Below are 13,599 nucleotides of genomic sequence, written 5' to 3'. Positions count from 1 at the left end.
TGTGTGTGTGTGTGTTTAAAGACATGGTGAGATGGTAGGAGCGTGAGAGCACACACACACCATTTCCTTTCAAGGAAACACACACTTCCTCTGTACGTACAGCAACCAACGTACAGGTGCTGGTGCCCCAGTGAACACACACAGACAGACAGGCAGGCACACGCACAGGACAGACAAGCAGGCACACACACCACACACACACACTTGGCAGACACATACATAATCAACCCCAATGTCCAATTCATGGTCCTGGGAAGACATGATTGAACTCATAATAAGACTATCAAATATGTGAGATGAGCTGATGGTTAAGAATATAAAGTATAATCAATAAATGACTGTTACTATGAGGCAATACATTCAGGGTCAGAAACAACACACAGTGTACTTTAGTGTAAAACGTTCCCTATAACTCACACCATGTCCATGACAGAGAATTAGAATTACAGCAACCACAAGGCATGGCAACAACAACCACAGGAGGTAAAATGTTAAACACATGGAAGTCCACCATGGTTGTTAATAGTTAGGATGCCCTCTTGTGGCACAAATGTGTTCCTGCGAATACTAATGATTGCTGTGGTCAAAATACATTTAAAAATCTTTATTAAAATATCGCAATACAAATTTGCTTCAGAGATTCAACAGAGATTTTCCTCTTAATAATGTCCTGCATGGTTATTGTCAATGCAAAGTGTACAGTTCGCCATTTCACCACTCTGAACCTATTTCTGAGAGAAACAGAGGGAGAGAAAGAGAAAGGTATATAGAGCAATGACGAGGAGGTAGTAAAAAAGAAAGAGGGAAGGCATGAGAGAATGCTCTTCCTTTCTTAGGGCTGCTATGGAGACCTAACCAGTATAAAACATTCAGTAAAAACTGAACAGAATGGAGGACAAGTGTACTTGGACGGATGTTGAGGGTTGTCATGGTGATCATTTGGGTTCTGTCTCCGCGGTGGTCTTGGTGTCGTCGATGATTTCCCAGGAAGAAGCAGCCTTGTTTTCACTGGGACTACGGCTGCTGTGGTTGCTGCCGGAGCGAGTCAGGAAGCCAAAGCTAGGAGACAACACAGGTCTAGGATCAGATATACTAACTCACTACCAGAAGAAACTAAAGCTACACACAGGAGAGGAGAACACAACACAGTTCACAGGTCAGAGATATTGTCTGAAAGACTGAGTTGTTCCGCTTCCTAGTAGTTCCTACACACTACTACAGTGTCTGAGGTTACATACCGCATAGTCTCTTGTGGCCAACCGTGATCATTTAACGGTAAGCGTGTATGTGAAATGTGGTTCTGGTCAGGGTTTCTGAGATTACATGCAGTACTACATTGAGCAGATATGAGATAGACTACTCCCCCTGGTGGTGTAACCAGGGACTATGTTTACATCAATGGCCTTAGAGGTATCAGCAGGTGCTGTGAAAGCTATAGGTTGAAGGTAAACAGAGCAGAACAGTGAACAAAGCAGAGGCAAGTTTTTGTATGTCTGCCTAGAAGTAAACATAGACACTCAACAGTATTATCTTGCTCCCAGACAAATTAAACAACTTCTTCGCACGCTTTGAGGACAATACAGTGCCACTGACATGGCCCACTCCCAAAGACTGTGGGCTCTCCTTCTCCGTGACCGACGTGAGTAAAACATTTAACCATAGTACCCTCCAAACTCATCATGAAGCTTGAAACCCTGGGTCTCGACCCCGCCCTGTGCAACTGGGTCCTGGACTTCCTGACGGGCCGCCCCCAGGTAGTGAAGGTAGGAAACAACATCTCCACTCAACACTGGGGCCCCACAAGGGTGCATTCTCAGCCCCCCTCCTGTACTCCCTGTTCACCCATGACTGCGTGGCCATGCACGCTTCCAACTCAATCATCAAGTTTGCAGACGACACTACAGTGGTTACCAACAACGACGAGACGGCCTACAGGGAGAAGGTGAGGGCCCTCGGAGTGTGGTGCCAGGAAAATAACCTCGCACTCAATGTTAGCAAAAGAAACGAGATGATCATGGACTTCAGGAAACAGCAACTTTAATAGCCACTTTAATAATGCCACTTTTATAATGTTTACATATCTTGCATTACTCATCTCATATGTATATACTGTATCCTTCACTATCTATTCTTTACTATCTATTGCATCTTAGCTGCTCTGTCACTGCTCATCCATATTTGTTATACTTATATATTCTTATCCCATTCCTTTACTAGATTGTGTGTATTAGGTTTGTTGTGGAATTGTTAGATATTACCGGTTAGATACTGCTGCACTGTCGGATCTAGAAGCAAAAGCATTTCGATACTCTCGCAATCACATCTGCTAACCATGTGTACGTGACCAATAAAATGTGATTTGATTTGAGGAGACCAGAGGTAGTTTAACAGACAGACAATATAATCAGGATTCAGGACATAGCAACAAGTTGATGGAATGATTCACGCATGCTGGAGGGCTATGAAAGAAGCCAAACCGGTCTAACCAAACATAGACCTGCCTCAACTTTGCCTAGACAATCAGTGGCCTTCGAGTAAGGGTTATGGTAGGGCACTGCATATTTAACTGAGGCTCATTGTCATTGCAAATTAGGCTATTGCAGGAATTCTCCAACAGAACGGTCCTGCATCAGTTTACCAGAGTAACAACATTGTAACAAGCAACTATTCATACCACATTTCTAGAACTATCTTCTGATTGGGTTTCTATGAATGTTGTAAATGTGCTTTAAACATGTTTATATTTCTGTATGTAAATAGCTACAGTGGAAGAAAATGTATGTGAACCCTTTGGAATTACCTGGATTTCTGCATAAATTTGTCATAAAATGTTATGATCTTCATCTAAGTCACAACAATAGACAAACACAGTCTGCTTAAACTAATAACACAAACAATTAGAATTGTTCATGTCTTCATTGAACACACCGTGTAAACATTCACAGTGCAGGGTGGGAAAAGTATGTGAACCCTTGGATTTAATAACTGGTCGACCCTCCTTTGGCAGCAATAACCTCAACCAAACGTTTTCTGTAGTTGCGGATCAGACCTGTACAACGGTCAGGAGGAATTTTGGACCATTCCTCTTTATAAAACCGTTTCAGTTCCACAATATTCTTGGGATGTTTGGTGTGAACCGCTCTCGTGGTCATGCCACAGCATCTCAATCAGGTTGAGGTCAGGACTGACTGGGCCACTCCAGAAGGTGTATTTTCTTCTGTTCAAGGCAGTCTGTTGTTGATTTGCTTCTGTCTAATGGGTTGTTGTCCTGTTGCATCACCTAACTTAAGTTGCGCTTCAATTGGCAGACAGATAGCCTTACATTCTCCTGCAAAATGTCTTGATAAAATTAATTCCCAAGTTTTCCGTCGATGATAGCAAACTGTCCAGGGCCTGAGGCAGCAAAGCAGCCCAAACCATGATGCTCCCTCCAACATAGTTTACAGTTGGGATGAGGTTTTGATGTTGGTGTGCAGTGCCTTTTTTCTCCACACATAGTGTTGTGCGTTCCTTCCAAAAAACACAACTTTAGTTTCATCTGTCCACAGAATATTTTGCCAGTAGCGCTGTAGAACATCCAGCTGCTCTTTTGCTAACTTCAGACGTGCAGCAATGTTTTTTTTGGACAGCAGAGGCTTCTTCCATGGTGTCCTCCCATGAACACCATTCTTGTTTAGTGTTTTACGTATTGTAGTATCGTCAACAGAGATGTTAGCATGTTCCAGAGATTTCTGTAATTCTTTAGCTGACACTCTAGGATTCTTCTTAACCTCACTGAGCATTCTGAGCTGTGCTCTTGCAGTCATCTTTGCAGGATGGCCACTCCTAGGGAGAGTAGCAACAGTGCTGAAATTTCTCTATTTATAGACAATTTGTTTACCGTGGAATGACTTTTATAGATACTTTTGTAACCCTTTCCAGCTTTATGCAAGGCAACAATTCTTAATCTTAGGTCTTCTGAGATCTCTTTTGTTCGAGACATGGTTCTCCTCAGGAAATGCTTCTTGTGAATAGCAAACTCACATTTTGTGAGTGCTTTTTATAGGGCAGGACAGCTGTAACCAAAATCTCCAATCTCATCTCATTGATTGGACTCCAAGTTAGATGACTCCTGACTCCAATTAGCTTTTGGAGAAGTCATTAGCCTAGGGGTTCACATACTTTATCCAACCTACACTGTGAATGTTTAAATGACGTATTCGATATAGACAAGAAAAATACAATAATTAGTGTTATTAGTTTAAGAACACTGTGTTTGTCTGTTGTTGTGACTTAGATGAAGATCAGATCAAATTCTATGTCAAATTGATGCAGAAATCCAGGTAATTCCAAAGGGTTCATATACTTTTTCTTGCCACTGTATGTTAATAGATGTGTTGTTTAAATGAGTAAAAACAGGCCAGTAATACTTACAGGTTCCTGATGCGAGACTCTTGTGGTTTGCTGTCAGTGCTGTCTGTCTCGGTTTCTGTCTCTGCTCTCCTCTCAAACAGGGGGCCTTTCTCCTCATCACTGTTCAAGGAAATCACATCCACAAAGTTAGCACTGCGTGTGTGTGTGCGTACATGTGTATGTGTGTGTACACGTGTGTGTGAGTCAGTGTCACCTGCTGCATTCATCCTCTGGCATGCCCAGCATCTTGGCCTTGATGACAGTTTTCTGTTTCTTTATGGCAGAACGTACTGCCTCCAGCAAGAATCCTGGACACCGCTCATCATTCAGGATCTCCCTGCGTGGATGACACATATGACACACACGTCAGTACATACACACACAGGTATAAAACTAAACAAACATGTAAACATGTACACACACACACTCATAACCCCCCCCCTCCCGACACACACACAAACAGACACACACCCTATAGTATCTACCTCTGATAGTAGGAGAGTTCCTCCTGCACCAGGAACAGGTTGGCTTTGAGCTCATTCCTCTCTGTCAGCATCTCTCTGACCTCCTGTTTGGTGAAACAGGGTCTGTTGGGGTCCTTAAGGTCTATCACCAGCTTGCCTGTCAGGTCCACTTCTGTCCTACATGGACTGGCCTGTTGGGGTGGAGAAAACACAGCTGGACTATCACAATTGTGTTAATGTAATGACAGTTGTGTTTAAGGGAAACAAAATGTCGTTGTTCACCTGGTATAAGAAATTTAGTGAACTTCACAGTCTATGAAATTGTCTAAAAGCAATAGCAAAAGCATAATACACATCAAAATGATGAGATTTGGCTATGTGTGACTATTACAAAGTAAAAAGACAAACATTTCTTGTAGTGAGATTTCTTAGTCACATTATACTGTAGTAGGTGGACAATATATACATGTACATCTTGTGCCAAAGGTGTATCTGTTTTCCTCTCACAACAATGAGTTAACTCCTTTGTCAGAGAGAGAAGTCAGAGATATGACCTTAGTTTCTCTTATCTTAGTCATAACAAATATTTCAAAATGGCTACAGTTTCTTTTACAGGGAGAAGAGTTTAAAAAAAACAAAGGCCAAGTGTAAGACTTGGCAGAGAGAGGACAGTAACAAATGTTTAAAGATTACAGTTCAGCTACAAAATAAACTGAGGGAGAGGGCAGGACACTAAAAGTTCTCTAGAGAAATGATGACAAGGTGTAACAAACAAGTCAGTAAAGTGAGTCAGAATACACCACTCTGGATGACTAATGTTTATGTAGTATTAATGGGTACTTTGGGTCCTGGATACTGATTGACAGAAACAGCATTTCAGCTGTGTGTACAGTATATCAGACAATACACCACGGGTATGACTCAAAAATACATGTTTATTGTTCTATTTATGTGATAACCAGTTTATAATAGCAATAAGGTACCTTAGGGGTTTGAGGTATATGGCCAACATACAACACCCCATCGGGTCTTTCTGCTTAAATACAATATGAAGGTCCAAGACCAATTCAAAAATGGAAATGAGTGCTTACCTTTTCAACAAGGGACAAAAAGAAACACTTCTTACCGTGCCAGCAGCAGCGTTGGTCTTTTCCAGCTGGGTGGTGAGGCATTCTATCTCTTTCTGTTTCTCTCTGAGGTCTGCCTCCATGTCAGCCTTCCTCTCCACAGCACTCTTCATCTGGGCCGTGACGATGCGCTGCTTGTGTCTCAGCTCCCCATTCATCTTCATGAAGCGCTCCAACTGCTCCTGCAGCTGTACACACACACACACACACACACACACACACACACACACACACACACACACACACACACACACACACACACACACACACACACACACACACACACACACACACACACACACACACACACACACACACACACACACACACACGTATGAAACAACACTAACATTACTTACGTACACACTCAGGACGATGATATGCTAGATATCATAGTTGGCCTTGGTGGGGGTGCAGGGACTCATTGGGAGTAAGGGGGACCATATTACACAAACACAGGGGGACAATACTGGTTACTCCCTGGAACACAAAAACATGTTCAAGCATCATTTTGAGCAAACTTAATTTAGGAGGCCCACATCTTTAGGTAAGATGAAAAGCCTAGAAACATCAACAAACTCGAGCTGGAGTTTAAAACCATTACTGTGTGACAGAGGGAGCTGCTGTGAATAGGAAGGTGGAGTCATTGCCCAGACTTGTCTCCAAGGTGTTGGTGATGCTCAGCACAAAACAATAACCATGACTATTATGCCAGTACCATTTCAATTTCAAGTTTTATTAGTCGCATGTACGGGATGGTATACCCCGTCACATGGTATACCCTGTCAAATGAAATGCTTATTTTCCGATTCATTCTCAACAATAAGAAATAACGTAAGATAAGACTATGAACATAAAGTAAATGGCTCAGTAGAATAGAATAAACATTTTAGCTTAAGTATAATACAATTTATAGTCTAATATTTACACGTGTTTTGGGGAAGGGGCGATTGGGGGGCAAGTATTTAAATTGTGGTGTATTTAGCAATCATAATAGGAGTCTGGTAGTAGCAGTTGTGATGTGTGTGTAACATGAATGCACACTGAGTGTACAAAACATTAATAACACGAGCTCTTTCCATGACGTAGACTGACCAGGTGAATCCAGGTGAAAGCTTTGATCCCTTATTGATGTCACTTAAATCCAATTCAATCAGTGTAGATGAAGTGGAGTAGACAGGTTATCAAAAGACTTTTAAGCCTTTAGACAATTAAGACATGGATTGTGTATGTGTGCCATTCAGAAGGTGAATGAGCAAGACAAAAGTTTTAAGTGCCTTTGAACAGGGTATGGTAGTAGGTGCCAGGCGCACCAGTTTGAGTGTGTCAAGAACTGCAACGCTGCTGGGTTTTTCATGCAGAACAGTTTCCTGCGTGTATCAAAAAAGATCCACCACCCAAAGGACATCCAGCCAACTTGACACAACTGGGGGAAGCATTGGAGTCAACATGGACCAGCATCCCTGTGGAGCGGTTTTGACACCTTGTAGAGTCCATGTCCCGACGAATTGAGGCTGTTCTGAGAGGGGGGGTGCAACTCAATATCAAGAAGGTGTTCCTAGTGTTTTGTACACTCACACACATATACATACATACATACATACATACATACATACATACATACATACATACATACATACATACATACATACATACATACATACATACATACATACATACATACATACATACATACATGTGTGTGTGTGTGTGTGTGTAAGCTGAAGCGTGTCTGGGTCACTGCTGAGAGACAGACTTCCTATCGGCTGTTTATGACACCTCCCCACTCATGACTGGCTATTGGCTGACCTTCAGAGTATTGATACAATCACTGTGCCCAGGCGTGTGTGTGTGTGTGTGTGTGTGTGTGTGTGTGTGTGTGTGTGTGTGTGTGTGTGTGTGTGTGTGTGTGTGTAAATTGAAGCGTGCATGGCTACACTTGCATTCAGATGGACTGTACATGTAGTCTTTTTGTCCTTACCGCCTCCACCTCTTTAGACATGCTGGCTATCTGCTGTACTTTGGCCCTCAGCTCATCTCTCTGCTTGTCAACCACTTCCTTCAGTTTCAGCATCACCTCCCGCTCCTGTCGTTGGACACGGTCTGGAACACAGGACCACAATGCAACATCATCACTGTGGGTATTCAATGGTCAACAGACAGAGCAGAGAGAACGTCATTAGGGCATACATTTTTTTGTATATAAATAATATCAACGGAGTCTGGGAAGTCCCTCCTTGTTTCAGTTTGTTTTCTTCCGTTGGGTGCCTAATGAACATGACCCAGTAGCTTATCAACCATCAGCAGTTGGCCGAGACTACGTCCCCTGCCAAATCTGCTCAGTGGAGTGTATCTTAAGGCTAAACAGAAAAGACACTTAAGGATTATCCTTCAGCACACGGTCATCTTTAAGCAGTCTGGTTAATACCTGTTGATTCAGACAGACTACTCTGGACGTCTAATAACTGATACATAACTTATGGTGGAGCTATGGCATGGATATTGGAGACACTAACGTTCCTAGGCTAAACTGGTGCAATAAAACTTAACAGCAAGCAGCTAACATGGGCCTCCTTGTTGGAAAACTGTTTTCAGTGTGTAGTATGACCGGGGTTTTCAAACTGGTGTCCGTGGAGGTACTGAAGGGCATCCGCACTCTAATGTTTTATAACATTTTTTTGAAAAATATTTTGGGGGAATTGTTTTATGTGATAAATTCTTATTTTATGAATATCACTACAACATAATATAATTGTGGATACCATTTCTATGTCTCAGCATCCAGTATGAAGGAATTTAAAGATGCTAACTAGCGTTAGCGCAATGACTGGAAGTCTACAGCAACGGTTAGCATGCTAGCTGTTTCTGTTCATTCAACTCTGGGGAAGTAGATAAATGGCTTGCCAAAATCTCGAACTATCCATTTAATATGGAGGAAATTACAGTCATTGTGCTAATTAAAGTTTTTTTCTGTACAGAAAATTCTTAAGTGGGCCATCTAAGTGTTATATATATATATATATATATATATAAAAAATATATATATTTATATAGTATAATTATAATTATTTGTATAAAGTATAATTATTTGTAAAAATAACATATGCTAATATATGATGGGGGTCCATGGGTCGCCAGTTTGCCTGGGCGGGGGTCCCTGGGTCGCCGGTTTGCCTGGGAGGGGGTCCCTGGGTCACCAGTTTGCCTGGGCGGGGGTCCCTGGGTCGCCAGTTTTCCTGGGCGGGGGTCCCTGGGTCGCCAGTTTGCCTGGGCGGGGGTCCCTGGGTCACCAGTTTGCCTGGGAGGGGGTCCCTGGGTCACCAGTTTGCCTGGGCGGGGGTCCCTGGGTCACCAGTTTGCCTGGGAGGGGGTCCCTGGGTCACCAGTTTGCCTGGGTGGGGTCCCTGGGTCACCAGTTTGCCTGGGAGGGGGTCCCTGGGCAAGAAAAGTTTGAAAACTCCTGTAGTATGGTGTCATATAATCTAATTGAGCTAAATGTAATTATGAGCACAATTAGATTATTCTTCTAGTCCTGAGAAAATGAAGAAAGTTAAATGTACATTTTAGTGGCTGGAAATCTGGTCACAATGCAGATAGTGGATAGATTCGAGACACATTTTACTACCATGTGTAGACATTTTTCTGAGAATGTAGACAAGATCAGGACAAAGGACCGGTGTTTGCACCAGGTATAAACAAGGATTTTGAATCACATTCAGCTGAATCTCATCTTTTTTTAGAATTTTTCTGTGCTTTCTATAGTAGTAGTTTTTCCTGTTTCCTTTTTGTGATGTTTCTTGACACAAATATGGTCTTCTTCTTCAGGGAAAAATGTATCTGATTTAGGCCCCCTGCGGCTGAACAGACACTTCCTTGAAAACTAGTGAAAAAAATACCACAAGACTTGCATTAACAGTATGCATTAACAGTTTACATTACGTTGAAGTAAAGAGGTACAGTATACAAGCCATAGTGGACATTATCAGTGACAAACTTTCAACTGCCCTTGAAAATTGCTCATATGCAATGAGTAAATCAAGGATAAGAGCATCTAATTTGTTGAATGATATTAGGGTTGGTGCTCTTAGACGCTTCTATAGCACAGCGCGAGTATAGAGTACTAGGCAGAGACCAGATAAATAATGAATATCTTACTAATACTTCAGAATGCTTAAAAAGTTAGTGTAATAATACAAATGATATGCGTCTATCGTATTATATTAGTTTATATGTATCTATTCTGCTTTGTTCTTCTTTCAGTCTTTACATAACAAATGTCACATTTACAGTCACACATTCACTTCCCAAATAAACAAACACCGGGATTCCTCAGTCAGCAATGTTTTCCCCTGTGACTACCACCAGAAGTAAATACTCTGTGTCAGCAACACAGTAACTCCATTCTCATAACAAGCATTACTTTGGGGTACTTTACCTGTTGTGGTGTATAGTATGTTTGCATACACGCATGTGAGAAGGGGATTGTTTCTAAGAGGTGTGTGATATATTATGTGCAACAGAAAGGGTAAGTACCATGCCCCGACCTTCCTGAGCATGGTTGACCCTAAGGCAGATGTTTAAACTAACCTTCCTGAGCATGGTTGCCCCTAAGGCAGATGTTTAAACTAACCTTCCTGAGCATGGTTGACCCTCAGGCGGCTGTGTCCCTATGGCTGTTCTATAACAACCAACCTCTATAGATATCGTTGCCCTTAAGGCAGCTGTTTAAACCAATCATGTGTGTGCACATGTGTTTTAAACCAACCTTCCTGGGCATGGTTTCCCCTCAGGCAGCTCTGTAACTCCTGATTCTCCGTCTGTAGATGTAACACCTGGGCCTGCAGCTCCTCGCACCTGCTCCTCTGCTTCTCTGCCTCCACCTGCTGCTGCACCTCCTGTTGGGGACGAGGAGAAGCTGTCACTGACTCTGGGTTAGGAGGCACACAGCATACCCACCATAGAAATAGAATGACATTCTAGACATTCTATTTCTATGGTACCCATAACCATTGACTTCTAGTGAACTCATTGCCCACAGCCAGAGGAGTCTACAGGTACTTGGTGGTGAAGAAGAATAGCCTCCTAATTAAATCAAAGATATTGATAGCTACTGAGTGCTAGCTGAAGAATGTTCCAAGTGAAAGAGAAAAACAAGCGTGCCTATGACGCGCATGTTTATAACTTCAATTTCAGTGTTATGGTGACTACCAATATAACAACAAGATACCAACAAGACCAATAACACACAGTGTAGTCAGGTGTGAGACAGAAACAACATGTTGGGATAAGCAGGGCTCATAGTGTGGTGTGTGAAAGAATGTGTGTGGTGCATAGAGATGTGGTGCAGTGAAAGCTGTAGGAGATAAATGGGCCAAGCAGAAGTACTAACATACTGTTTCTTATTAAATCAAATCTATGATCGTTGAGATCACAGACAAGATAAGTGATTTCCCAAATTCTACTGCGATATAGCCTGGGCTATTTTATATTAAAATATCAGTTTCTCCAGAGATAAATCAGATCAAGCCCGAACAGTGCGATGTACTAGAGTTGTAGTTGCAAACAAGCCAATTCTACATAGTTTATTGGAGAAAACGTGGTAATTTACTACAACGACCATCATCCATTGCATCGGAATCGCTTGATTGTTTTATTCTGCGTTGTTACATCATTCAACCCACGTAACGCAAGGTGCATTTCATTTATTTTAAACAAGTCGAAACAGAAATCCGTTATAAATGTTTTAAAATCGAACCGACCTCAAAAAGCACTAATCGCTCAGCACTACTAAATAGGCTAATTTACCTTTCACATACAGTGGCAAATGTGGCGACCTGTCAAGAAAAACACACGAGGGACATCATAATGACACTGGCACCAGCGTCCATTCTGAACACATCTTTCCATGATGTTACATAACAAAAACGACATATAGGCTACATTTCGCTTAGGCTACTAATAACACTAAAATGTAGCCTTCTCTATGTGGAGGAATAGTTGCCAGTGGTAGGCATACACTCTACACAATGTGTCACACAGATAACAAATATATTTTGTGAGCTGCCACTTGGCCCTGAATGGGCATTATGAATAACGTGGCATACTGACGTGCAGCTTACTTGTTAAATCGTAGTCTAGCCGTAAAAACAATTCAATTCCTACAATGTAGCAGAAACCCCAAATCACATATCTTCAGTGTTGTTACAATCCGCTAACTGACACGATACAACATCACTGGAGGGATTACTAACGTTACCATGTTGTTATTACCATCGACTCACCCGCTGTATTTCATTCTTTCTGCTTTCGTCGTATTCTTTCACAGATCTCGTCTTCTTCTGTTTCTGTACATGTAGCGTTTCGAAAGCTTTGAGTAATTCTTGTTCTTTTGACTTGTGTACATTGTTCCGCGAGGCGAAGCTCTCCAAAAGCTCTAGAACTTTGACTATTTTAGGCAGCAGTACTGTGGCGCTCTCTTTACCGTAGCTGTCAATAAGTTTTTCCACTTCCGAGCCAATCAATTTAGCCATTTCGTATACATCATCCACAGTTAATGCTGAGCATGTCCTTTCAAAACACCACCCTGTCTTCTTGACGTCCTGCTTTTGATCGTTAATATCGCAATCATTCTCCATGTTTGCACCAGTGTGCATGCACGTTAATATCGATACCCAGAAATAAAAGAAAAATGTCGTTCTCAGCGTGACAAGACAGTTCCCCAGCGATAGTCGAAACACAACTAAAGCGAAAGTGTTCTCAAATAAACAGGTGTCTTCTCTATATCGCGATATGCTGCTGCATCTAAAATGTATGCATTATTCGTCACCCTATGCTCGAACTTGACTCTTTATTTAGTTGCATGCTTGGTCATCCAGACAAAAACAAGCATCATTCGAGCATACGCCTCACATTTTGCTTACCCCTAGTCTAGAACATTAACTTGAGGCCCGATTCAAATTAAAGAACAGAGTTCCTCATCGAGTCGTCTTAAAAAGACAAAGCAGTGTACTGTCGACTGGACGCCCACATTTCAGCCCACTCTCTTTGCTCGGCTTGTTTACCATTCAAGAACCCTCCTACTTTCCTGACCAGCGTAATAGGAGTGAGCTTCTCTTAGACCCACATAGCATAGCGTACTGTTGAACTGGTATGCTAGGTCGACCGTACAGTAAAACAGTCCAAGCATACAAATTAGATTTCATCTGAAGGCATGGGAAACGATCAAGGATGCTGTACTGTTGTTTAACAGTCGGCATACAGTACCAGTCAAAAGTTGACACACCTACTCATTCCAGGGTTTTTCTTTATTTTGAAGACATCAAAACTATGAAATAACACATATGGAATCATGTAGTAATCAAAAAAAGTGTTAAACAAATGACAATATATTAATATGTGAGATTCTTCAAACTAGCCAGACTTTGCCTTGATGACAGCTTTGCACACACTTGGCATTCTCTCAACCAGCTGCACCTAGAATGCATTTCCAACAGTCTTGAAGGAGTTTCCACATATGCTGAGCACTTGTTGGCTGCTTTTCCTTCCCTCTGTGGTCCAACTCATTCCAAACCATCTCAATTGGGTTGAGGTCGGGTGATTGTGGAGGCCAGGTCATC

General features: G+C 42.0%; 1 protein-coding gene across 1 annotated transcript; it reads right to left on the bottom strand.

Moving 5' to 3' along the window:
* Window positions 1-589: 589 nt before the first annotated feature.
* On the bottom strand, window positions 590-13,025 carry LOC106612860 (RILP-like protein 1). Its single transcript, XM_014214437.2, has 8 exons — window positions 12,265-13,025; window positions 10,749-10,878; window positions 7,965-8,086; window positions 5,983-6,171; window positions 4,878-5,047; window positions 4,607-4,729; window positions 4,414-4,512; window positions 590-1,059 (listed from the first exon to the last, which is right to left on the bottom strand). Exons 1-8 carry the CDS (start codon window positions 12,634-12,636, stop codon window positions 936-938), a joined length of 1,329 nt encoding a protein of 442 aa, XP_014069912.1. The 5' UTR covers window positions 12,637-13,025; the 3' UTR covers window positions 590-935.
* Window positions 13,026-13,599: the final 574 nt, after the last annotated feature.

Source organism: Salmo salar, chromosome ssa09, assembly GCF_905237065.1.
Source record: "Salmo salar chromosome ssa09, Ssal_v3.1, whole genome shotgun sequence".
Classification (NCBI taxonomy): domain Eukaryota; kingdom Metazoa; phylum Chordata; class Actinopteri; order Salmoniformes; family Salmonidae; genus Salmo; species Salmo salar.
This window is presented reverse-complemented; position numbering and strand designations above follow the sequence as displayed.